This window comes from Aquila chrysaetos, chromosome 1 (genome assembly GCF_900496995.4).
Source record: "Aquila chrysaetos chrysaetos chromosome 1, bAquChr1.4, whole genome shotgun sequence".
NCBI lineage: Eukaryota > Metazoa > Chordata > Aves > Accipitriformes > Accipitridae > Aquila > Aquila chrysaetos.
The window spans coordinates 2,225,566-2,252,814 of record NC_044004.1 but is presented as its reverse complement, the minus strand read 5'-3'; the positions used below and the strand labels follow the sequence as shown (position 1 = coordinate 2,252,814).

General features: G+C 44.2%; 1 protein-coding gene across 2 annotated transcripts in view; it reads left to right on the top strand.

Moving 5' to 3' along the window:
• The first annotated feature begins 3,572 nt into the window (after positions 1-3,572).
• ATRN (attractin) overlaps positions 3,573-27,249 on the top strand; it is a 154,940-nt gene continuing 131,263 nt past the window's right edge. The window contains exon 1 of one of the 2 annotated variants that reach the window (XM_041126062.1): positions 3,573-4,046. In XM_041126062.1, the coding sequence (XP_040981996.1) occupies positions 3,622-4,046 (425 nt within the window). In that variant the 5' untranslated portion in view covers positions 3,573-3,621. The remainder of the gene's footprint in view (positions 4,047-27,249) is intronic. The other variant, XM_030041414.2, reaches the window with a different exon arrangement.

Here is a 27,249-nt window from a genome sequence, read left to right as displayed (position 1 = left end):
GACACCGATGCAGAGAAGTTCGACTGAAGTCCAAGATGGCAACAATTCCTCCAAGTTTATTCTCACCATGTTAACCAATGTTTTTCCTTTCAATCTCTCGTGCAACAGCTAGCTATGTTTGGCAAGAAAGCGGGGAGCAGGTGCTGTGAAAATATAAGTATTGTTATCTCTGGTAACTGCAAGCGAATACAAACAGACGTGGGGAGAGACAAAGTAGAGGATGGAAGCGATATCTGACAGCAGATGCCAACCCCAGGCCTGAGCTGGTAATATCTAACTAACGCACGCGGTGCCAGATAACTTTCCACTGGTGGGAACCCTTTGGCTTCAGTTGGTGGGAGCAATTTGCGCTGGCAGCACCTGTGTGACTGTATTGGGTTTGCGTGGCAAGGTTTTGGTAGCGGGGGGGCTACGGGGGTGGATTCTGTGAGAAGCTGCTAGAAGCTTCCCCCATGTCCAACAGAGCCGATGCCAGCCGGCTCCAAGACGGACCTGCCGCTGGCCAAGGCCAAGCCCATCAGTGATGGTGGTAGTGCCTCTGGGAGAACAGATTTAAGAAGGGGGAAAAAACAACTGTGCAACAGTAACAGCGGCTGGAGAGAGGAGTGAGAATACGTGAGAGGAACAGCCCTGCAGCCCCCCAGGTCAGTGCAGAAGGAGGGGAGGAGATGCTCCAGGCGCCGGAGCAGAGATTCCCCTGCAGCCCGTGGGGAAGACCCTGGTGAGGCAGGCTGTCCCCCTGCAGCCCAGGGAGGTCCACAGGGGAGCAGATCTCCACCTGCAGCCCGGGGAGGAGCCCACGCCGGAGCAGGGGGATGCCCGAAGGAGGCCGGGACCCCGTGGGAAGCCCGCGCTGGAGCAGGCTCCCGGCAGGACCTGTGGCCCCGTGGAGAGAGGAGCCCACGCTGGAGCAGGTTTGCTGGCCAGGACTTGTGACCCTGCGGGGGACCCACGCTGGAGCAGGCTGTGCCTGAAGGACTGCAGCCCGTGGAAGGGCCCCACGCAGGAGCAGTTCGTGGAGGACTGCAGCCCGTGGGAAGGACCCCACGCTGGAGCAAGGGACGAATGAGGACTCCTGCCCCTGAGGAGGAAGGAGCAGCAGAGACAACGTGTGATGAACTGACCACAACCCCCATTCCCCGTCCCCCTGCGCCGCTGTGGGGGAGGAGGTGGAGAAAATGGGGAGTGAAGCTGTGCCCGGGAAGAAGGGAGGGGTGGGGGGAAGGTGTTTTAAGATTTAGTTTTATTTCTCATTACCATACTCTGATTTGATTGATAGTAAATTAATTTTCCCCAAGTCAAGCCTGTTTTGCCCGTGACCGTAATTGCTGAGTGATCTCTCCTTGTCCTTATCTCGACCCACGAGCCTTTCATTATATTTTCTCTCCCCTGTCCAGTTGAGGAAGGGAGTCATGGATCGGCTTTGGTGGGCACCTGGCATCCAGCCAGGGTCAACCCACCACAGTGACACAGAGAGGACAATTCAGAGAGCAGCGTCATGCGCTGGCTATATCCTGAGCTGGGTGAGTCTCGGAGTCAGACTGGCTTTTGCTGGCAGCACCTTGGCAGAGGATGGTATCTGAATCTGCAGATTCAGGGCATGCTGGCACTCGTTTGTGTCCCAGAAACATATATGTATATAGAAATACCCTCTCTGTGCCTCCACCTCTGTATAGCCTAGAAGGTATTCGTAACCTATTTCTCATCCCTCACATCTTTTTGGTTTTCCCAGCACAGCATGTTTAAACCGAACCCAAATTTCATTCTCCTTCCTGGGGCCTCAAGCAGAAAAGCCAAAATATATGAACAGTGGTTTTGTTAGACAGATGCTTGACTGACAAGAAGACACAAACTGGTCTTTAGACTGTTTTCTTTCCTATCTGCTCAACACCCTTCATTATCCCTGGTAACTCACTCAGAAATCACTGACGCTCCCACTGAGGAACCTCCTTCAGCTCAGACAGGTAACTAATATTTTGATTTCTAAATACAAATTAACTATTTAAATATGGCAAGTGAGTTGGCTATTTCCATCCAGTCTGTTGTCTGTCTTTGCACTGCTGTACCTAAACCCCGGCCATCCTTTCTTACGGGGAAAAATGTGAATAGTATCTTTGCCTTTCATTTAGAAAAAAAAAAAATTCTCAGCTGTTGACATCTTTCCACATTTGAAACAAGGTATTAAATTGACTACTTGAGTAACTCCGGACACAAGCAGATTAATGGAAGCAGACCAAAGGCAACCTTTACCAAAGAACTCCAATTGTCAACTTTCTCACTCCTTCACCAGCTCGCTGAAAACGAAAGGTCTGAAAATTTCGAATAGCATCTGTGTTTCTGCTCCACCCTTCCTGCTGCAAATGGCATCCCTGCTAGCGTGTACAGAAAAGAGTCTGCTGCTTTGCCCATGAACTCGGAAGAGGATCAGAGATTTTAACTGCTTTACTTCTTCCTCAGTCCTTCGCTGTTACGAATTGAGGCCTAGAAGTCCTTGAAGAGCATTAGCTTAGCTTGTTTTCCAGGGTAGGAACGTATCCCTTTTTGTATCCCTATAAGTCCCTGCGTAGAACGTATCCCTGTTTTCTTGCTTACACAATTAAATGGTAAGACAGATGCACCTCCCCAGTTTTAAACGGGAAACCTTTACTACCGAGCGAAGACGAACTTGAGCTTGTTTTTTTTTGCGCCGCTGTAATTCTTGCGTGAACAGCGGACTGCTGACTGTGCTTAAGCCGGACCTGCCGATGGCGGCCGTCAGCGCTAACCAAACGCGTCGCTTGGAAAACCCCAAAGCATAACCCGAACGTGAACGACTCCAGCTTTTAACTGCTCCCGCTCCCCACCGCCCCAATCCCCGCGGCAAACCAAGCCTCGCCGCCCCGTAAATTTGGCGGCCCCCTCTCCCGGGCGGGGGGCAGCCGCCGCCTCAGCCGTCCGTGGAGATCCCGGTGGATGGCGAACCCCTCTCCTCACGGAAAACCCCCCCAGGTGTGAGGAGCTGGCAGCGCTTGCAGACACCCCCACGGCTACAGGTGGAAGACCCTGCAGCAAACGAAGCGAGAGCGAGAATTTAAACTAAAACTCGGCTTTTTGTTTTGGGTTTTTTCCCTTCCTTCCCCTTCAGCCTCGAGGCCTCCCACACGCCTCAATGCCACCCTCACCGGGGTCTCCCCGCTCCCCACGGCTGATTTAGAATTTTTTTTTTTTTTTGGGGGGGGGGGGATAGCAGGCCCTGGGGGTTGGGGTTCAACCCCCCCTCTGTGGACCCCATTGCCCCGTGGGGGGGGGGGGGGGTGTGTAATTAAAAAAAAACAAAAAAACCCCAAAAAACAAACAACCTCCCCACTCTATGCTCCTGGGGTGCTAGAGTCGCCCGCCGTGGGGCCGCTCTACCCCTCCCCTCCCCCCAACTCGTTGGCAGGAGGGAAGAGGGGAAAACCCCGCCGCCAGTGGCTGGGCTTGCGGGTGACGTCACGGCCCGCCCCGCCCTCCTCCCCGTTCTCCCCGCCGCTCCGCCACCTTCGCGGCCACCGTAGCGGGAGCAGCGGAAACCGCCCGCCCCTCCTCTCCCTCCCTCCCTCCGCCTCGCCGGCCATCGTTCCCGGGAGGCGGCCGCGGCGGATGGTCCGCGTTGTCCCGCCGCTGCTCCTGCTGCCGCCGCCGCCGCCGCCCCCCGCCCGCCCCTCACGGAGTCGTCGTCGTCGTCGGCGGCGTCGGCGGCAGATGGCGCGGCGGGGAGCGGGTTGGCGGGGTGGAAGGCCGTCACCGCCGACACCACCACCGCCACCGCCGCCGCCATCATCACCGCCGCCGCCGCGGCGGTTACTTTTGGCTTTATTGCTGTTGTTGATGCCGGCTTTACCGGGGTTGGGGCCCGCAGCCGCCGCTGCCGCCGCCGCCGCCGCCGCCGCCGCCGAGGAGGTGGCGGCGAAGGAATGCGACAAGCCGTGCGCTAACGGCGGGCGGTGCCAGCCGGCCAGCGGGCAGTGCGAGTGCCAGCCCGGCTGGGTGGGCGACCAGTGCCAGCACTGCGGGGGGCGATTCCGGTAAGTCCTCCTCCCGGGGGCGGGGGGGACACACACACGGGGGCTGTGGGTGTCCCCGGTCGGGGCTGGGGGGGGGGGGACACACACGTTTAGGGACAATATGGCCGCGGGGGTGAGGGGCCAGGCCGGGGGGGGGGGGGGGACATAGGACAAGAGGGGTTTGGTGGCCCTGGTTCAAGGTGCCCAAAGGGATATTTTGGGGGTAATTGGGGGGGGGGGACGTGGGTGCGAGGGGTAGAGGCAGGTGAGGGGTGTTAAGGGGGGGGGTTGGAGCGTCTCGGGCGGGTAAAAGGGGGGTTTGGGTGTCACTGTGTAGCGGCAAGTTTGAGGGCAAAGAGGGGTGTGAGGGGCTGATCCCGGAGGGGGGGGGGGTGTCTGGGTGGGAGCCGGGTTGGGGGGGACAGCAGGGGTTTGGGTGCAGGGGGGGGGGAGGTCTAGGGGATTGTGGTTTTAAGGGCGGTGGGCTTGAGGGGTGACAGAAGGGGACAGGAGCGTGGGTGTGATGGGCTGAGAGCCCCCAAGGGCAGGTCTGGGGGGGGGGGGGGGGGGGGTCCGCAGGGGATGTAAGGGGGTTGGGGGGGGGGGGGGGGCTGCGTGGGAATAACGGGACGTGGGTGCCCCGGCGAGCAGCGGTTGGCGTGGAAGGAGCGGTGGGTGAGTACGGGGTGTTGACGCTGCCAAGAGGTGCCTCTGAGGGGACAGCTTTTGGGTTGCTGGGGTCGTGCAGGGGGTAACTGGGGGCCGCTGGTGGCTCTTAAGGGGCCGTGGCTGCGTAGGAGCGGAGGGGGGGGTCGGGGGGGTGCGTGGGGCGCTGGGTAAATGCGGGTGCAAGGGACTGTGCAGGGCAGAGCCTGGGAGGTGATGGGGTGTGAAGGCGAGTAACTGGGTTTACGTCGTAGTAGGTCTGGAGAGAAAGGAAAGCTTTGGGGGGGGGGGGGGTAGGAGAACGTATTGGGGGCAGCAGGGGTGGGTTTGGGGGCTGTACAAGTAGAAGTCAGAAGGACGGCGGGTGAACGGGGGCTGGTTTTGTGCGTGGAGGCGGCTGGCACCGGAGGCAGGTGGGAGCTGTGAGAAAGCGGGTTCCGCGGGCTGGAGGACAGCGTGGGTGGGGGGCCAAGCTCGTGGGTGGGGGGCAGACACGGGAGAAGGTCTGACGTGCAGATGGGGGACTGGGTCTGGCTGGGAGCAGGTTGGAGTGGAAGAGGGAGGGCGGGCAAGCAGGTGTTAGGGCTGGGTGGAGGCAGTAGGGGTGTTTGGGGGGGTTTAAGCAAGCTCATCTTGGCAGGTAGCGTAAGCAGGTGTTGGTTTTGGTGGAGGGTGAATTCGGGAGAGGTGTGCGTGGGGTTGAGAAGCAGCGTCTTAAAGGGGTTAGCTGGCACGTGGGGAGGCTCAGCTTTTGGGGCGCAGGAGTGCGTGCAGGAGTGGTTGCTGGCTCTTGGGGAGGGATGGTGGGAATAACAGCCTGGTCGAAGGAAGCTCTGGGTTTGCTGGGGGACAAGGCCAGACAGAGCTGGGCAGCTGGAGGGGCAGGGTCTTTTTTTTCAAAAAAAAAAAAAAGGGGGGGGGGGGGTAAAGGGTGGTTCTGGGGGGGGGGATGGAGACCCCCCAGCTTTGCACTTGTCCAGGCCATGCGCTTATGTGCGGGGATGACGGGTGTCTGCATAGGGGGAAGGTCATCTTTGGGCTGTGCGATACTGGAAAGCGCATTGCCTGGAGTGCCCAGGCCAGTTCTGGTGGCGATGGGAGACTCAGTTGGGTTGTGCATCTAAAGTCTATCCCATAGGATGAGAAATTGGAAATCTTCGTAGGAATAGGCCGGAAAATGCACCGCGGCTTCTCTGTATGTATGTACGTGTTCAGTGGAAGGGGTTTCTGTAAGATGGTTATCTGCTTTGGTTTTATCAGCTGTGGCAGTGAGAGAGCTAGCGTGTGTGTCTGTGTGTGTTAGGTGAATTCCCTGGGCAGAGCTGATTCTTGGAAAAGAAGGAAGTGAAAAAAAGAATGATTATTCTAGGCAGCGATTGCATTCTTGGGGAGCTCGTTACGGAGGGTACCAACCACCCTTTGATGGTGCTTGCCGTAGATTTGGGGGAAGGGGAGCTGTCTGTATAAGCCAAACTCATGGAGGAACAGCACTTTGTGTGGTTTAGGAGTTGAGGTTTCTATTTTCTTGTTTGTATTTTTTGACAGTCTGTAGATGGGTGTGTGTTACAGCTAATTTGAAAGGGGTTTTGTGTGGTAATGATGCCAGGCTAGGCAAGCCCTGGAAGTCGAAAGCTTCCTTTTTTATGTTTTTTGCCACTGTCATGGTAAGAATTTTCTTCTAGTTGAGAAAGGGCATTGTGAAATAACTCACTTACCTGTTACTTTCCTCAAGCGGTTTAGGATATTGGTCATTTTAAGGGGGCTAAATTTGAATAAAGCCAGAGCCTTCTTTTCTAAATGGCAAAACTGGTGCTGCTGAGTGAAAAAAGAATTGGTATATATCCACTGCTAATGGCTGCTTTTTTTTTTTTTTTTAAGCCCCTTATCTGTTTTGATAAGGCTTCATGTTTCTTTTTCACGTATAGTTCCAGTCTAAAATTTTAACTGAAAATATAATGCATGTTTTTCCTCTTTAGGTGTTTTATTTAGCTGTTTGTTTCCTTATTTGTTAGTGAGTTGAAGTTTCCAGTAATGTTTTTAAACTTTGAGCTCTGAGAAAAGTGCAAACAAGTGTTTTTAGCAGTGTTTAGAGCTTTGCAGTCACAGCTTTAACATGCCTTGAGTTTATGCGTGTCTACTGTCAGAAATGGCACTGCAGGGTTGTTTTTTTGTTTTTTTTTTTTTTTTTTTTTTGGTGCATGGCTGTCAAGAGCTTGTCTTTAAAAGACTTGACGTGTTATTAGATGCTGTAGGTACAAATGGAAAGTAGAAGGGCAGGGGAAAATTATTTTGTAAGTGTGGTATATTCCACATGCTTATCGGCCTGACTGAGAGATGTAATTAAATTTGGCATGTTAATCTTCCTGTCCTTATCTAGATGTATATGATGACTATATTTGTGGCCTTGACGTTTTTGTTTACGTTGAGCACTGGGGTTGTCATGATACAACTTGTGCTTCACTGACCTACTAATCCCTCGCGCCTTCCTGTGTTAGCAGCACAGAACAAACGTCGCAGCTTCGTGTTGCAGTCCGCTAATATTCTATTTGCCTTCTTCATTGGGAAAGTCTGTTTATTTAGACTGCAGTTAGACATATAGGTAACAAACCTGGGGTGGACCATTTTCTTTCTTGTTTCACCCAAACCTCAAAAGGGAGATTGTGTGCAGCGTGTTACTGTTCTAATGCGGATGTGTGGTTTTTGTTTTTTTTTTTTTTTTTTTTTAAGCATGTGTGCTGTGACCTCTTAAAAAGAAAAAGGCGTAGCAGAAGTGTACCTGCATGTGATTTTGTTAGTGATTGTTCCTGGTTGTGGGAATGGCTTCTGAGAAAACAGGGATCTCTGCACAGATCTGTCACGCTCTTGGTGGGGGGGAGGTCGTAGAAGATTGAGTTACGAAGGACTTCAGGTGACTTCCTTTTTTTAAGATGTGGAACCAGCCACTTGAGTTCTTCAAAGACCAAGATCTTGGTTTTAAAGGAAGCTGAAATAGAAAATATAGGACGTGCCTGATGCGCTTGTGTTTTCTATTTCTGTACAAACCTCTAGCGGGCTTCTGTGCTGGCTGGAGTCTGCTGCAGGCCAGTGGCTTCGAGCTGCCTTAATCCGGGCAGGAGAGGACTACTGCTCTCAGGCTGTCTGCTGGGGAGGGTGAGAAATCTCCCGGTTGCAGAACGGCAGCAGCATGCTGGAGGTAACGTTTTCGAGCGGCGGGAGCTCAGGAGCGCCAAACTCGAGAGCCAACTTGCCAGCGTTGGGTGTTGTACGACCAAAAGGGTGCTGCAAGCTTTGAGACCACAGACTCTTTAAAGCGCTTTCCGTAGCTTGGTGACACAACCTCTTGTCCTGCTTGAACTGAATTGTTTCAGCTGGCTGCCTGACAAGGGCTGCCGAGGTAAAGCACAGGTTAAGAAATGACCGCTGTTTTACATAGATTTATTCGTCAGAGATGGTAGAGGAGTGGACTAACAAATTCAGGATAGCGCTTGGCTTCTGGGACAGTAATTGTATGTGAATTGTGTATATAGGCACACTGATGGGCAGTCTGATGTGTGATTGTAGCTGAAAATATGAACAGACTATTTTTTTGACTGTATAATGAAATACCAAATGATTACAGAAAACTGGTTTTTGTGTGTAAAGGCACTGGTTCTCCTATCATGGTAATACTTTTTTTTTTTTTTTTTTTAGAGGTGGGAGATTGAAAATGCTAAGCAGTGCTTAACAATGCAACGTGACAGTTGGAGGGGAAAAAAAAAGATTAGAGTGTATCTTTTAAACTACCTTTTTATTAATTTAATGGAGGCACTTATGGGCTGCTGATTGAACGTTATTAAGGAGTCAGTGGTAATACAGTGTCCTTGGCCAAAGAATATTACGGTGAAGAGGAATTTTATCTCTAGAAGATTTGGGTAAATCATAACCTGAGAGAGTTGCTAGCTGGCAAAGAACTATCACAGTTCCTGTTCTTAAATAACCGGGAACTTTTGGTCAAAAGCTAGTATACAAAACCATTGTCTTTAAAAAGCTACCTCGGGCAGTTAAAAGCTTTAGGAAAGTCAGGAAACTACTTAATGTATCTAAGGATGTTGGCCATTTGAATCAAATCAGTTTAAGTGCTCAAATTAGATTTGGGTGCTGCATTTGTGCCTGATCCCCATTCTGCTTCTCTCTTTTCATTAGTACATTATCGTGCTTTAAAATGATTTTCTCTTCCATGTTGCTGTGTGAAAGGCTTGTTCAAGTGTTGTGCCCTGGTAATGAAAGAATAAGCTATTCAAGTAGGAAATACTTAAGCATTATCAATTTTGAAGAAGACACTGGGGAAAAAGAACCTTTGTATGCTTTTATTTAGTTCTTGGAGGCATTATTTCCAACTCTGGATTTACAATTTTGCTAGGAGGTGTGTGTGTATATCTCTCTAGATATGCATATCTGTGTTTCTATGTGTGTTTAAATGGTCTGTTAATTAAGAGTGAATCTCACAGCTAATATTTCACCTGGATTCTCGCTATTTTATTGTTACTCTCGCTGTTTTATTTGACAGTCTGATATTTTACTAGGGCTCTCAAGAACAAAAATTAATCTGGGAAATAATTCAACATTTTTGAAATATCTGAGATGTTCTACACCTTTTCCCTTGCACTGAACGGCCAGCATAAATATTTGACTTGAGTGAGGTTTTGTTACTGTTTGCAATAAGCTCACTTCTTATCATTACTTTTCAGTCTGCTTTATAGCAAGGAGTCAATAGCTGAAAATTCAGAACAGTAAGACAATGCAGTGCTCGCTAGATCCTTCCTGTCGTGTCTGCTTCATGCACTTCAAATGTCTTCACCGTTGGAGCATTAGTTATTGGAATTATTGAACAGCTCACGGCTTCAACCTGTGAGAGAGAGGAGTAAGTAGCGTGTAGCTGCTGTCTTCCCGCTAAGCACGTCTGAGCGTCGAGACCTCCGGGAACGGTGCAGGCAGAGGACAACGTTCCTCTGCCTGCCGATTCCAGGAACATACCACTGCCTCAGACTTGATTGCAATCGCCTCCTTTTCTGCAGTGGTCAACATGAAAGACATTCCTGTTTCATTTCTCTATGTCTGTTTGAATATTGGGGAGTAGCTGCCTGAGTCAGCTTAGCAGAAGTTGTCTGACACTGCTCTAGATTTTTCCGTTATTTCACAGCCTCAATTGCTTCTTCCGTTAGGGATCCGAAATAAGCTCATGTCCAACCGGGTGTTCGTTACCATCTTAGTCAATTTACATTTAACATAAATGGCTTCTATTGAAATATCAACAAATGACTGAGGTTAGCACTGTTTTCACAGAAACAGCTGCTTTTTTTTTTAAGCTTTCAAAAGAACTAGGACCAGCAATGCTTTTATCGTGTGTCCTGATAAAGTTAAATAACATTTGGAATGCATGTGACGGATTTCACTTTCCTGGCTTGTTCCTCTGAAGCTTTCGTGAGCAATCAGATTTAAAACCATGAGCTTACTGTGCCTAATGTAAGTGTCTATGAAGATCCATGCTGAAAATCCTCTCTATATTGAGATAATGCTGCTGCTGACCAAACTGTTGTATTATTGCATTAATTTATGATACCCTTGGGTGCTCTTTGCTTAAACAGCCGGTTTCCTTGAAGAATTTTTTTCCAATTTAAAGTTCCAAGCACAGCGCTTGGAATTAGCTTCTTGATCTGGTAGAGCTTTGCTTTTTTGCCTGCACTCAAAATGTTCTCAGCAAGTAGTTCTTTAGGAGCTCTTAAGTCACATCTTCTAAAGCATAGTGAAAAGATGTAGTAAAAAATGCAGAAGATGGGACTGAGAATTATGGGATTTTGTAGGTAAAGTGGTTTTGGTGGAGGAGTGGGCTGCTACAAACTGGAATTCACCCTAAGAAGGACCTCAACAATTTTACTACAGTACTTTGTTCTTGTATAGCCATGTGCTAACATCTGCCTGTGTAACCACTGCAGTGTCTTGAAAGCAGGGCTGGAAAATTTGATAATCAATTTTACAGCACAGAACAGAGATGATAATTTGCTTTTGTGCATGGCTTCGAATGAAATACTCATTTAGTCACTGAAACACTGAACAGTAATGATGTTTGCTTTTTGTTTCCTGCTTTTGTTCCCTTGCTTTGTTTGTGGCTGATCCACATGGAATTCCTTTGGAGTCTACTTGAGACTGTCACTAATGCCCTTCCCTCCCTTTGCTTAAAATAAATATTTATTTCATAGAGGCGCAGGTTGCTGCGAAGGTTTTGGTGGATGTGCTGCGTGCATACAGTTCAGGGCACGGTTTTGGCTTGTAGAACCTGAAATCCTTGGGATTCTTTCTCGAAATGGAAGGGCTCTGTCCTGATTGCGGACTCGTGAAGTTGTTAGGGTTGGTAAGAGACCTTAATTGCACACAGAACAGTCTTCATGTGAAAATCTGATAGGCTAAATTTGGTACATCAGAATAGTGGGGGATATTTAGAATAATGTTTTAAAGAAAACGGAGTCAGTGTTTTGGGCTGAGAATAGCCTCAGTGCATCTTGCATGATGAAGAAGAGCTTAAATGTTTTACTGATTGGCTGAGCAATATTCCTGCTATAGAAGGGCAGGTAATCTCTAAATCATGTTGTATGAAATATTTCTAGGATACCCCAGGATCTAGTTAAGGTTCCTGTTGCTGGTTGTGGCTTAATTTGGTAAAACAGGTTTCTTGCAGTATAATCAGATACAGAATTTTCAGTTCTCTGAAAATGCAGAAGCCCACTTAAGCTGGTTTAAGGGAGGTCATGCTAGCGGAGGTGGTCTGGTCATTTGAACCAAGGGTTTTCCAACGTGTAAACTACCTTTTTTTCCCTGCCGTGCCTGCAGAGCTTGTAGCTGCAGAAGAAATAGCATTGTTGTACACAGCACTTATCTCGGGCGTGCTTATTGCGTGTCGCAAAAACTCAAATAGGGGTTGTTGCTTTGTGTGGTTACAGAGTGTTACGTGTCCTGTTTTGGGTGAAAATTATCTGTAATGTCTTTTACCATTAGCTAGTGCCACTCAGCTTTCCGTAGAGATTAATGCAGGATGAACGAACACAGCTGTGAAGATCCCAATTTTCTGTTATTTGTCTTCTCTTTCTATTTCCTGTTTTTCAGAAACCTTGGTTTTTTTCTTTGCTAGTTTCTGTAATCTGAAAGGATGCAAAATAAGGAAGGCTACATTAGGAAAACTCTGTTTTGAAGACTTTCGTATTAGTCAGTGTTTGTATTGCATGAAAATTTAATACCCATCTCCGAGGTGGTGCTTGTCTGCTCAAAGTATAAGAAGCTTGGCACAGATCAATTAGCATGTTTTTGTAAACTCCTTTTATGAACTCAAATACAGAAGATGAGAACTATTTTTCCGTTCAGAAAATTTACATTGGGTTTAATATTATTTCATTGTGAAGTGAAAGAACAACTGTGTCTTCAATTACTCTGCTTTTAAAGCTGTGGTAGTTTTCATCCCAGCTGTTTTTCCATTATTAGTATTGCTGTGAAAAAAGAAATTACACCTTCAGTGGATTTAGCTTTGGTGAGTTGCTGCTGGTATAATGTATAGCTGTGTATTGAGTGGGTTTTGGTTTTTTTTTCCCCAGTGTCTTTGTGCATGTGTCATTATATCCTTCCTTTCACAGTTTTGTAATGGTCTAAGTGTTGATAATGTAGCACTGTTGTGAGATATTTCTCATGTAATTGCCTTATCTGGAGAAAATCTATGATTGAGGTTCACCCTGTGCACAATTTTTGAATTGCGTTGCTTGTTACGATTGAGAATATGTTTGAGTTCTTAAAAAATAAACTTTTCAAGATGGCTTTGTGAAGGTTTTTTATAGCCATGTGCAGCATGTTTCCTGCCAAAGTTGTGCACCTGCCTGTTTAATGATTAATTTGCACGACCGATACCCTATTAATGCAGAGTGGAGAGCGTCACATGAATTTTATAGCTATTTCAGAGCTTAGTATCTCCAACGTCTGCTTTTGTTGCATACTTTGATCTTGTGTGGAATCAGCAAAGGTGATGCCAAGAAAAAAATTTCTGGCCATTGCAGGACCTGAGATGCAAAGTTGTGTGGGACTGAAATGCTGACTGGGCAGGTCAGTGTTACAAGAAAAAAAAAATCAGGGAGAACTCCTGTGTTATTTCCCATCAATGACTTCTGTGCTGCTAGAAGAAAATATTCTACTGTATCCAAATTGTGAGCAGACATCAAAGTTGCTGGTCCACTGGAACAAAAGTATTGAATTCCAAGTAATATACTGGGAAATAAGTACTGTTGAGGTCACTGGTCCTGTGATCCCCCCCCCCCCCCCCAAATGAAGATTAGGAACAGGCATAATTGTACAGTCAGTTGCTTTTATTTTTGTTGAAAAATTTGGGACTAAATCTGTTGTTATACAAGATACACTCTGTATTTCCAGATGCATTTATTTATAGTTGCTGCCTGCTTGCTTGAAGGTATGTTAGTGCACTTTTGTTAACTGATTGATTTATTGCATTCAAACACACAACAGGCAGATCTTTAAATTTGGGTCAGTCGGTGTCTGTTTCTCACAAGCACAGGTTGCAGCGATTCTTTAAAGTCAGTGTTTTTCATTTCAGGAATGGTAATGGGTGTTTAAATATGCCCTTGTTCAACTTTTGGAGTATGAATCATTTTGAGGAGGTGTTGAAGTGGTTCAAAGTCAAAAACAGAACTTGACTTCCCGCCTATGCACATTTTTTCTAAAACATCCATTCTAATGTTGTTGGAAATATATATATATATATTTTTTTTTTTCTGGTGTATATTGCTGATATTTGATTAACTTGTGTTATATGAATTTATATGCTGAGCCCAAAGAAAACTGAGAGCTATGTAAAACATAATGATGTTAAAATAGTAATTCTTGGATCATTTGCAGCTATTCACAGTAACCTGAACTGTTGAAGATTTCTGGGACAGCAGGCAAATGTTGTCTCAATATGCGCATAATTCCCTAATGCGAATGGCATAATAATTGTTTCGGTGCAGGTTTGGTGTTTGAATGTGAAAGGATGGGGATTTGGATTTCTGGTGGTAAACAGGAATGTGTGATCCAGCTGGAAAAGCTGTAGTGACTTTATAGCCTGTACCTTTTCTAATGGCACTGAAGAATAGGAAGGGGATAAGGGCACTTCAGTCCCGAAAAGGCGAAGGGAATGAACAAATGAAGAACTGCCCAAGGTTGGCACGCTGGTTGGTTTTATAAAGCGTGCAAGTCATTTCTTCTGAAACGTTCCTGAAGTTGAGACCGAGGCGGGTTGGTTTCTGTTCTCCGGTTCTATTTTTGAGACCCGTCGCTGGGTGGCTGCGTGCATCCTCGGCTGGCAGACACGGCACATCGGGACTTAGGGTTTGAACCAGAGCTAAATGGGAGAGGGAGATCTGTAAGGGTGTGCTTGTGCCAGCCTGGGGGTTGAGGGATGGTGGATGGCTGCACAAATTGAAAATCTCTGCAGGGCTTTGGTTACCGTGAACTGTAACAAGGCTTATGGCTAAGAAAATGTGGGTTTGCCTTGCTTAATGCTAGCTGGAAGGGAGTTGTGATGTGTTCTGGTAGCATGGAGGTAGAGAGCAGCTTTTCTTTTTTGTCCACGTTTCCCGTTAATGTCTTTTTAAGCAAAGATACTCAGGTTTTATATTGCTATAAGTTGTGGGAGTGTCTCCACTGCAAGAAAAGGATGGTATCACAGCCAGCGTTGCTTCCCCCCCCCCCACTTCAGTTCTGCCAAAACTCTTAAGTGCCACCATATCGGTTTATTTTGTGTTTTACTTTGAAAAAGTTTGGGGTGTAGCTTTAGCATTCATCGGGCGTGATTCCCTTGAGAATAAATAACCACACAACTTCAGGAATCAAATGGAAGTACAGTTCATCATCTCATCTTCTTGGTTCAGTTTCCTTATCTATGAAACAAGGACAAGTTATTTATGTGTTTTAAAGAAGTTCTGATGATGACACTCTTTACATAGGAATTTGGAGGTTTAGAAGTATATTTTAATGCCAGTTTTGCGAGGCAACTGGTATCCAGCTTGACTATTCTGAGAATAATACTGTCCTACAGAAGAAATGTGGTTAATGTTACTATAAATATGCCTAAATCATCTTCAGTGAGGCTTATGAAAAACGATATTGTGTGTTAAAAGTGATGAAGTTTAAATGTGATCTTAATTTCTCTATTCAGTGCTGACAGGAGCTTGTCACGTGGAATTGAAAGGAAAAAAAAATCTCTATGTGAAAATTGTGTTGTCTGATCAAAGCTGGTCAAGGCATCAGAATATCTTTTGTACCTGAGGTTTGCTCATTTTCAATACGAGATGGGTATGTATGGGAGTATGCATGAGATGAGACATCGTGCTGAAGAAGACATCCTTTGTTGTACTCCCGGCCTCCTAAAACCCACTGATCTTTCAGCATCTCAAGGCAGCTAGGACAGAAACGTGGTGAAACGTGAGTGCAGACATGGAGATGTAGTGGCTTACCCTATAAAATTATACACTTGGTCTCCTCAAGCAGTGAACCATGGTAAGCCGTATTTTACCACGAGGTTCACCAGAGCTGGTGAGATCTTGCAGGAGGCGGACTGCTGGTGATGCTGGCCAGCAGACCTGCTGTGCTGGAGAACAAGCAGCGTCTTCCAGAGCAAGTCATTATGTCTGGGCTGGAGGTTCTCCCAGGGAAGGTGGAGGGAGGTTTTCCCTTTTTTTTGTAGGTTGATGTAACTTCATGCGTCTTGTTCTGGGGCAAAAACACAGGCTGTGCGGTGGGACTAGGGGCATACACAACTGCTGTGATCCAAATACTTTTGCTGTTCCCATCTTCTTCTTTGTGTTCCTTCTCAGTCCCTAGATCTTTCTCCACGTGCAGGCTTTATGCAGCCTTCCAGGAAGGAGCTGTGTTCCTGTAGTCTCCTGAAGAAGGATTTGAGATCTTCTCTTCACACCATGTGTGAGGAGGAGGGAAGGATGCTCTGCCCTGTTGCTTTGCAGACTCACTGCAGTTTGGAAATGGTAGTTTGGAGTGAGCTTCCCCCTCTTCTCCACAGACCCTGATTCTGTGGCATTACCTGAAAAAGAGATTTATTTTTTTCCTCTATTGAGGCTGGAGAACAGGAGAAGGTAGCTCTTGGAAAGGGATTCCTCGCTTTTACCTGTGGATTTGAAGAAGAAATTCTGTAGGAGACAACTGTTACGTGTCCACTGACTCCTGTTTACGCTTTAATTTTTTATATGTTTTCTATTGATTTAAATTTATGATGGACTCATGGACATCAGCAAATTTGCAAAAGCCTGAGCACTTCACGGCTAGGCTTTGTGGGGTCCTCTTTGGGCATCAAGGCTGTCTTGCTTTTCTGTAGCAAAATCAAATAATAGGTGAACTCCTGTCATGCACTGAAGGAAACCTAACTACTCAGGTTTAGGAAGACTTATAGGATGCTGTAGACACAACTGGAATTGCCGATTCCTGTAGTGTCTTACAGCGTAACTATTTTGTGAGTGGTGTGGCCAGAAGCAACAAATTCACACTGAAAATTTAAGAGTAGGTGGATTAAGGCCACTATGCATCAATATGGGAGGAGATAAACCACTATGAGTGGTTTCTGTGGTATCTTTATCATATCTGACGAAGAAAACCCACTCATTTCGAGATGAGAAAGTATTGTGGAAAATTTTTAAGTTCTCCTAATTTACACATGCGATAAGAGTAGTACAAGGTTCCCTGCCTAATGAATAGCCTGAGTGTCAGACACCCTTTGGGAGTCTGGGCTGTTGATGGGCTAAAGATTAACTGCAGGTCAGGACTGTGATTTGGCACGAGATGCTTTCCCTATAATCTCCAATTAAATAAACCCCCCCTGATAGCTATAATTTTAATGGGGTTAAATACATGTACACAAACATATATATCTTTCTCTACAGTGACTGTCTGGCATTTTGACAGAGGTTCTCCTTTCTGCTAATGACATAGAGTGGAAATCACTCTGTAGCTAAGAGCGTTCTTGTACAACCAAGGAAAAAGCTTACATGTTCATCGTTAGCTCTTGAATATACAGACAAAATCTTTAAAAACAAGCTCTGGAAAAAATTGGCCCTAATTAGTTTTGTGTTGCTGTAACTTCTGTGTGCAGTGAAAATAGTAGGAGTGGTAAGTTTCTAAGTTTTCTTGTTGGGGTGTTCTTATGGCAGTTACATCTGTGCTTCTCATGTGTAAAACACTTGTTGTGTAGGTAAAGCTGTACAATTACCTAGGTGTGGAATTAAAATAATTATTGTGCAGGTCACTTGGTGTTCGTTAATATGTAACATCCTGCTTAAGTGACGGAGCTAAGGAGGAAGGAAGACCAGGTCAGCCATGTGAAATAGTTGTCCAAAGTAGTTTTGATATATATTATGTGAGGTATATTATGTATTATCTCATCCTAATCTTGTTAGCAAAGGTCTTACTGATTATACAATAAAATATCTTGCAGACACATTTTCTGGCACTGATACTGTTTGAAACATTCACTTACATGTAAACTAAACCCAAATTGTGTGGTATTTTGAAATTAAACCCTGCTTGGCATCTAAAAATGTAAGTAAAATGTTGTTATGAGTTGTCTTTTGAGGAACACTATCCATAGACTGCATGGGAGATAACTATGCTAACATAGGCACCGAGTATTTTAGGTGACTAGAATTAGGTACAGAGTATTTTAGGTGACTAGAGTTAGGTGATGTCAATATGGCACCTTCAGCCTTATTCCAGGTCGTCTCCAGAAATATTTCTGCAGGAGCTTAGCACGTGCAGATGAATCCAAAGAGAGTACAGCATGCTTCTCTGCCATCTTTGCTTCCCGGTGATATCAATAGCAAACTCATGGCAGCAAATTGCAACAGGATTTAAAATTGGGAAAGGAAATCGCTGTGGATCACTTGGTCTGTTTGGGTTGGTGTTTTTTTGTTGTTTTGTTTTTTGTTTGTTTGTTTTCACAGTCGTGGTTTATACCTTGATTTCTTCCTTGTGTTTTCGGTGAAGTTTCAGTTCAGAAGGGTGTACCACTCTTCCCTCTCCAAGTGAATTAACGCAGGATAGAATTACAGGATTGATTCATGAACTGGTTAAGTGCTTTGATGCCTAATTGGTTCAGTACAAGTAGGTACTTTGCAGCCCTTGTAGGCTGAGGCTGGGGTGTTGTCAGACTTCTGATGCCAATCAGAGTCTCGGCTGTCAATCTAAAACTGGTCTTAGAGAGCTGTTTTCCACACCGGTGTTCTGGAGAATGGAGAGTCCTTTCCCAAGCTGACTGTTAAACTGCAGAGCTCATCATGAGCGCTGGAAATGAGAGCATGGTACATATGGATACATATCGTATTACTTATTTGTACTGAGGGAGTATGTAGGAGTCCTAGTCATAACATTTGGATTGTGTTCCCCTTAAAATAGTCCATGTTGTACGTTGTCTTGATTATTTGTACCGATGGGATTCATGTTCACTGGTTCAAATAAAATTTTCTGCCTTTTTCATTGCTGCTCTTTTTATCTTAACGCTTTGGTTAGGTTTTTGGAAGTTGTGTTATATCCTTTATATCCTTAATTCACTTTTAAAATCTCTTCTCCATGTAATTATAATTGAATTCTGCCCTTGGGCAGGTGTACTCATAATCTTTTAAGAGCAGTTTTAAAAATAGTGAGGGTGAAGAGCTGGTCATAGAAAGTAACATTAGTTGAGTCTTTGGACTGTGGAATAGTGATGTGCAGTGTCTATTTCAAAAAAAAAAAAAAAAAAAAAGTCGTGGGAAAGATGATCTGTATAGCTACAGACCCATCAATCTGACCTTGAGAGCAAATGAGGCTTTAGAGCATGTTAAAGGAAATAATCATTGGAGACAGACAGAAATTGCCAGGTAGGTTTGCCGTTTGTAAGTGATGCTATTTTAAACAAAATGCATCTTTGGCAAGAGTGCTAATTACATATGTGTGTGGGGGGATGTCTTTAAGCATCGTTTAGGATGAAGGCATCTGTAACAGATAGTATTTATCTGGACTTTGGAAGCCCGTTTGATCCAATGTCACCCGGAATAGTATTGAAATAGAGAAGCTGGGCTACACTACGTGATATATGAAGAACTTTTCACCTTTGGTGTGGTAGCCAGGAAAACCGGACTAAGCTGACAACCAAGTTGATCTTCCGTTCTGTCATTTCTATTGACATAAAATTAATTGGGCTCCTCAAATGATAGGTATCAAAGGGCAGTAGTTGAGGAGGTGTTAAACAGGTAGGGGTTTAAGAGGGGAGTATTTGGTAAGAAGTTGGAGCTGGAACCTGATTTAATATTTTCATTCATGACCTGGGTAGAGTGCACAGATGTGCACTGGTTACATCACTTACGATGTCACTGGGGAGCCTGGATACAGAGATCACACTATCATCCTGGAAAAGCAGGGTGAGTAAAATGACAGAATGGGGATGAAACAGCATTGTGCAATGTGGCGGTATGCTCGAGGTGATTTACAGAAAAAGCCTGTTAAGATGAAGTTCTACAAAAAAGACCCAGAAACAGTAATTGGTCTTTGAATGGTTGTTATTTGTCAGCATGATGCGTTTCAAAAGACAAAGTAAAAAGGCAGTGAGGAGAAGGAGGGAAAATGATATTATGGTTCAAAGCACTGATAAGAGCATCTCCTGGGTAATATCATCACCCTGTGATCAGATGTTTTTTCTTTTAATCACCTGTTAGTGAAGAGGATTCTTCTGCTCTTATTTTTAGGGGCTCTGGTTGTCATTTATGCTTAAGTTCTTTATGTCTATTGATTAGCAAACGCTCTTGCCTGCAGCTATTTCTTATCAGCATAAGAAATGGGTAGTTTTCATTCAACAATGCTTCACGGGTGCTAAACATAAACTATTATTTCAATTACCAAAGGTGCACTTTGCCAGGCGTCTTAACGCTCCTCCCGCAATTTGGAAAAATGGAACAAATAATGTTTTTTGAAACGAAACAAGTCCAGATGTTTAATCCGGAGGGTTTGATCGTTCACTTCAGCACCAGTCATTCGATGATCCTGTGCATCGCTCGCTGTACAACCCAGTGATATCTACTCGGATGCATTACAAACTGGAAGCCAATAATTGCAGAACACTTCGTCGTGCAGTCTTCCCTTTTAAAACCTATTAAACTGTATTAAAAGTCTTTTTTTTTTTTTTCTTTTTATTCTCCCCCCCCCTTCCCCTGCCTTGCTCCCCAGCCTACAGCTTCCACTGGGAACAGATACAGATACTTTGTTTCCTGATCGTTACTATGTCAGTGTTTTCCCAAATGGAAAAAATATTTGTATATTAAAATTTAACTATGTGAAAAGTTGTGTGAAGGCCTGTAACACTCTTAATATAGAACAACAGCCTTGAATGGAAACAATGAAAGCAAAATAACATGTTTATGTTATCGCTCAGCATTGTTCGGCATGGTGAACTTCTGACAGTAGAGCAGGCTGGGTGTTCTCACCCTGTGCTTTTTGTCCGGAGCTGAAGCTAACCCCAAAACCACTGTTTGAGGAAGCCTGACCTTTCGGGGGCTCACGAGAGGTCTCAGGTGCTCTTCTCTGTATAAAATTCATTTGCAGGAAGTCCAGTTTTTTCATTGCTTGCAACATTGTTATGTTTAGGCTTGTTGTGTGGGTTTTTTTTGTTTGTTTTGTGTTTGTTTTTGTTTTGAAGTGCAAGGTTTTGTTTACAGCTTTCTGCTGGAAATCATGTTCTCCCAGTTTTAGTTGCTTGTGTCATGGACCCAACGGTACATGGAGTCACTGTTCATGTGATAAAGTTTATGTGCTTAAGTGCTCATAGGATTGAAACATTAACTTCATTTTAGCTTTTAATGATTTGGAAAATTCAACTAAAACCTCATGTGGGAAGTTATATTATTGGTGAGGAATGGTGGAACCTGTGCAACAGCAATTATATATGTTTTTATGTAAAACTTCAGCAAGGCATATTTGGAAATTAATTTTTTTTTTTTCCTCCCTAGATTTGTTTACATAAATGATTTTTCATTTGTTGCAACCTTCCTCATTGGGTCAAAAAAGTGATTATTTATAATAGAAATCTGTAATGATATTGTTAGTAACCTTGCAAAGGTTTTGCACTAGCACGTAATTTTTATGTAACTCTTCACTACGCCAAGACTTTCATAAAAAACTCCTCTTGCCAATGCACCCGTGTTTGGCAAATGTGGAAATGTGACCAGGGTAGGCAGTATACTAAATGCTGTGGAGCAAATTAGTGGCTGGATGAGGTTTTTGGAGTATTAAGGCTCGTTTGGCAGAGCAGTATATGCTTGTTGACAAGTCCCTGCACTGCTCATGTAGAAATAATTCTGTCTCCAGAGAAAAGAGGACAAAGAGCCATGGGAAAAGGTCTGCTTTTCAGTTCAGTATAGAGCGGTGAGGATCACAGGCAAAAGACAGCTCTGAACCAAACCTGTAATAAATGAATCAGCTGTGACTTTCATTACTCGCTCTCTGTGCATGAATTACTTATTGATCATTATGTCAAACAACCTTAACCGTGTGAAATCCTCTGTCTCACTGAGGTAATAAACCGGTCATGCAAATAGTAACTAAATTCATTTGGGTTTGGAAGCAACAGCAAACTCTGCTACGTTTAAGTCACAAATTTTGTATGAGCTCTGTAAAAAATGTCCTGTTTGCTCTCTGATGTTAAAACGAGCTGTTGTGAAAGGTCCCATCCCGCGTTGGATAGTTTAGTTTAATGATTGTCTTTGGCCGAAGAGCCCTGTCTGCCTTCAAGGATTTTGTATGTTTGCTGTTCATGAAACACTTTTGGGTTCTGCATTAAAACTGTTGACCACACATAGCAGAAAATGGTGGCTCAAGTTAAGCTTTTAAATTAATGGCGCAGCTCATAAAATTGCTGAGCGTTCAATATTTACCAGTTTTTGCGTTTTCTGCCTTTAAAATAGCTGCCCTTTCAGACAGTCGTTTAGGAGAGGGGGGAAGAAAAAGAAAATCATTATGTAATTTGTTATGTAGTTGATGGCAGGGGTTTAAATGCTGCTGATCCTTACTGGTTTTGTGGTGTTATTGCCCATTAACCTTCATTTGAAATGGGTGGCAGTGCTAGGGCATGCTGTACCTAGGGCAGCTGTTGCTTTCTCACCTGTAATATTTAACTAATGGTGAGCAGTTAATGTGCTTTAATTTTACAGCTAAAATTTAAGTCGACTTGTTTCCTGGGGAATGCCATTTCATGGTTTGAGAATTGTCGGATGCTTCAAACTCTGCTCGTTAAGCTTGCTGAGATGAAAAATGCAACCCCTAAGCAAAGAGGTATGCAGCTGGAGAGTCTAACTGAATACTTCCACTTTCTCTAAAATAGGGATTGTAATTAGTGGAACAATTTGACTACGAGCCAGTTTGAGCAGCCTGGCTTAATCTAAATAAAACCCAAATGCTTTGAGCAAGTTTTGTCTCCCTTTTCCCGAACTAGGCGTTAATAAGTAAATTAAATAACGAGATGAAAAAAGCTCAAAATAGTACCGCAGAGCTCTTGGCAGGCAAGAAAGCATCTGTTTCTGCAGGCGGGATGAAGGGGAAAAACAAGTTGGGTCTCCATCCTTGTCTGCCATGACAGCTCTCCTTCATCCCAGAGCTCATCCCGGCCGGTGATGCTCCTGAGAGCTGGGTACCACCTTTCTCTCTGCTTTCCTGTGAATCACGTTCGCTTTTTGAGATTGCAGCCGTGTGTATTCAAGTAGAAAAGGGCTCTGACATAACCTGGGCTGTGGGAACCCCACACACTCAAGTGCTCTGTGGTTTTGGTACTTGGGATGCTTGAACGGGCTCTGAAATTGGATGTGTGTTTTAAGATTTCTGAGGAAACATTGTACAACTGTCATTTTTACGTTTTTTTTGTCTTTGAAACTGCTGCATGCGAATCTTTTGAAGCTCAGAGTTAAAAGAAGTCCGTAGAGTCCACTATGAAACTTCTCCACTGTGTCAGCAGTGGCTGAAAGTCTATTCAATGTGTCTGGCTGCCTTTAAACTGAAAAAGACACCAGCAGCACGAGTTTTTATTTATACCTTTGCATAGAGAATTTTAGCATAAGAACAAAATGGTTCCTGAAAACTGTTGTCCAGTGACTGGTACCTTTGTATTTTTCATGTGTCAAAGAGGAATTTATTACCATCATTGCTTCACTTCTTATTCCTTGTTCTATAAATTTTCTCTGACAGATTAATTTAAAGCACAGGAGATGAGAGGAAGTTACTGACCTTGTGATGCATTGATAAGTCTGTGGTTAGGTCTGGGAAGCATTCGGCTTGAAATTTCCTCCTATTAATAACCTGAAGTTTGGTATTTATTGTGTTAAATAGCAGAAATGAGTACTAAGACACTAAGATTGCCCTCAATGCTGTGGCCGTGCGCATTCATCAGCCCGACGGCATGGCAGAGAGCTGCTTTGGGCCGGGAATAAAAGTACAGTCAAGAGGAAAACAGCCTTGTTAGATGCACAAGTCACATCAACACCTTCAAATCCTTCCCACGAAGGCAGAGCGCGGCTGGGCGGACAATGCAGCAGTGTTTGAACGTGCTGGAGGGAAGCACTCGACGTTGAAGTGGGTTATTGCTTTCTGCTCAGGAGGACTCCGCATAAGTGGTTCTGCTAATCCTTCCTGATAGGGTGCATCGAAGTATCACATCTTAGTTTCAGCAATTTTAAAGCAGGAATGAACTTCTTATAGGGCTTAAGGGTGCTTACCGTAGGTGGTCGGTGTTTCTCTTGTAAGTAATGTTTTAAGAGATCTCGTTTATGAATAGAGATAACTAAATGAAAGCGTAAGAAGTGAACTGGGAAACTGGAACGAAGCAAAATATTTTCCTTTCCTCCTTTTCTTAATAAACTAATGTGAATTTTGTGCAAAATTCCTTTAGTGCAAACATGCTTTTCCTATGGATGTTACTGGAGTGAGGAAGGAATTCATGATGACTGAATCCTGAATAAGAAGGTGGGATTTTTTTTTAGAGACGGTTAGTTGAGAGGTGGCCTGTAAATCATGCTCATATTGGTAGTGAAGTGAGGGGTTATATCAAAACTTTGCATAAGTAATGTTGAGCCTCTGTCTTTGTTTTTGTTGTTAGAAATCTGTTGGGAGCAGATGGAATTTCGTTTTTTTCCCTGCTACTGTCCAAGAATAACTCCTTTCTAAGTCATTTCGGAGGCAATGGGAAAGGTGCATATGGCAAACGTGGAGATGGAAGCGATGATTTTTGCAGCTACGCCTTCTCTCGTGGAGTTTGGCCCTTTGCTGGATGGCTGCAAGCTCTGCAGACGTGCCCCTCTGGAGTGCCCACCCCAACTCCACCCCACTGTTGGTTAAATAGTTTCTGTTGGATTTCTGTTGTGGTTTTGGGTTTTGGTTTGTTGGTTGTTTTTTTAAGGGAGGATTTCTTTGCTCTGCAGTGATTATCAAGGGAGCTGTGCGTTAGATGCTGCCTTACTACAAGAAAAGAGAAAAAACCAACATGTATGCATACCCACTTCTGCAACTGAGAAATCAGTAGGCTGGCGGTTGTGACCTTCCCTGCACTGCCGAGCTATTTCATAGACAAACACTCAAGAGCTACTTATTGTATAAAGAAATGTTAACAGATCTTGGATTATAAAGATATTGTAGCGAGTCTGTTGCTACGGCTGCTTTGACACAAACCATAGATTCTGTATTATGTGCCAATGAATGCATTGTTTCCAAATTTTCAACACTTATTCCAAAAATAAAATGGTTTCTCATAGTCTTTGCTTGATTAAAATGCACTTAAGTCTATTGTTTGCAAGCATTTATTTTTTTTTAAAGTGAGTTTTCTTGCTGCTTCTTCCATCCCAGTAAGGAATCAAGGCTTGGTGTTTTAATAGCCAAGAATCGGTCTTGGTGGGTTAGGAAATATGTGATACGGATTGTAAATTTTATTATACAGATGCATTTAATAAAGCATAGCAGTTTATAGTGTCTAAAACCACTCCTTTTCCTAAGGGATTTATACTTGCTGGTTGCAGCGAGGCTGACAAACACGCTCCGGTATTTGAAAATCACTGCAACTCTTCACCTCCTTGACTTCAGAGCTGTTGAGTTACTGGATGTCTTTCACATTTGGTTTATTTTCTCAGGCTCTTAAGTAAACATTGTGGTGGTTGGAATGGCGTGTGTTTATTTCATTCTTGCAAGAAGCTGGTGGAAAAGCTTAGGCTAGCTAGTGGAGTAAGCTGAGTGTAGTTGAACTGATCTGTGCCAGCAGTAGAAAGTTTTCATTTAGAGGATTAAGATGATTTAATCAAATCTATGTGAAGTCTGGCTTTTTTTCCATTCGCTAAGCTAGGATAATGGCTGCGTATGTGGGTGTAAACTGGTACAGGTGATTTCTCATCTCATAGGCGCGAACAGCATTGTATCAAAAACTGTATTTCTTTATGGCGGCAACTAAATGAGGGATTTGCAGAGCATTCATGGAGTTAACCAAATTTGTTGACTCTTTCAGAGGAATTTTCACCAGCCCTTTAACTTCCCCTAATAGAAGTCTGTGCACTGGAGGGTTTGCATAGGTGGATTTTTATGCTCACCAAACATATGGCTGTATTGCAATGACCTTCTTAAGCATCAGCATTTCTGGTGCTGACTCGAACATACAGGTTGGTGTTAATATATAGATGTGCTAGAGTTGTGTTTGATAGCAAATTAATTCTTGAGGAACCTTAGAGTTCAATATACTTCTTCCCCCCCCCCCCCCGATTACCATCTTAATGCTAGATACTTTCATGTTGGTACGTAACCTATTTCGGTAGCAGTGTGACTGTGTTTGGGGGCGTATCGAGTAGATGAACCCAACATACTGCTGCAGCAGAAGCACAAGAGGAGTGAGAACACGTAGCCGTACGAGCGCTCGGTATTTGCATTTTTAGTATGTAAATGTAGTCCTGCTTAAATTCGAGTCATCTGGATTATTCTTTATTTTTGAGTTTTGTTCTGCTTAACAAAGGGACACTTCTCAAGGAAGCTAACTGTGTACATCTGCCTTGATTAAATACTTGAAGTATTCAATATTTAGCTCCTTTTTTTTTTCCTACTTGGTGTGAAATTGCTTTCATTAAAAATGAGTCATTTGGGGAAAATACCACTCGTGCTTTTCTGTAAGGGTTACAAATCATTCTTTTTCTCACTGCGATTAAGAATTTAGCACAACAGTCCATGGGATAGAGGAACAGCTGGCTTGAACTGGAAAATGTAAGGGGGGGGGGAAGAAGGACTGATATACTAAATGTTTATGGAAGGTGATGACAATTCTGTACCAGTATGTATGTGGAAATGAGAAGTCCCTGTAAAACGAGAAATTAGAAGAGAGTGCTTTTTGTTCCCATCTTTCTTTCTCTTGGATATTGGCAATCTTAAGATAAGTGTTGCTTATTGGTGTTATGGAGGTAGGTGTTCATCTCCAGTTGCTTCTGCAGGTGCTGAAAGATGTTCGGTGGGAAGGGAATAGAACTGGAAACAAAACTAGGCTCTGCGGTCAAGAATCAATGATGAGCTGGGTTCATCTCCGTAAGCCAGCGGTCGTAGTCCCCGGTTGAATGACTGTTCATAATCTTTTAGGTGTACATGCTGGAGTGGCTATTAGGGAAGGGAGCTCATGTGGCTGGAGAAAAATATGTCTGGGAGCAGAATTCACTGAAATGAGGCAAAAAATGGAATATTTTAATCAGATTTTAGAAGACTGTACTGATGGAAAAGATTGGGTTATTTTTATTATTGGTGCTCTGTGGACTTCTCCATCTCCCCTCAGTTGATTTCTTCTCTGTCCCCTGCTTAAAGCCAAGTAATATTTACATGCCTTTCATTCTTTACAGTAATACACGTGAGGAGAAGGACTTTTTTTGGGGCAGACAGGATATTCTTGTATGATATAAACATACATACTTTATTTCTAGGGGACCACACTTTCTTCATTCTCTCAAGTTTAATATTCGATGCTTACAAGGGCTGCTATGGATGTTGTATTAATTGTACTACTTGTGGCATCCTTGAGAACAGTTTCCTTATTAGCATGTTTATCAAGGTATAATTAATTACTATCATGTCTGAAAATTTGTTTCATTAATAAATATAATATTTTCTTCCAAGTTGTTTTTTGGGTGCTTAGTTGTCACATGCTACAGGGGTATGTCACTCGTGTCAAGAAGCAGAAGAAAAAAACTGTGCCACATGTTGCATTTTATTGGGTGCAGGAGCTCTTGTGAATATTCAGTAAAAACTGTTGCAGCAACAGATCGATGTAAACAAACCCAGGCTGCCCCAAACACATGTTCCAGCCTGGATTCCTCTTTGACTATTGATTCCCTGCTCTTTGCATGACCTTCTCCGTGTCGCTTCAGCTAGAAACCTGCTTTAAAATGTTAGAGACTGTCATTCTGTAGGTTCACAAAACCCTATCTGGATCTTAGGACGTATTTTTACTGTTTTAGTGATC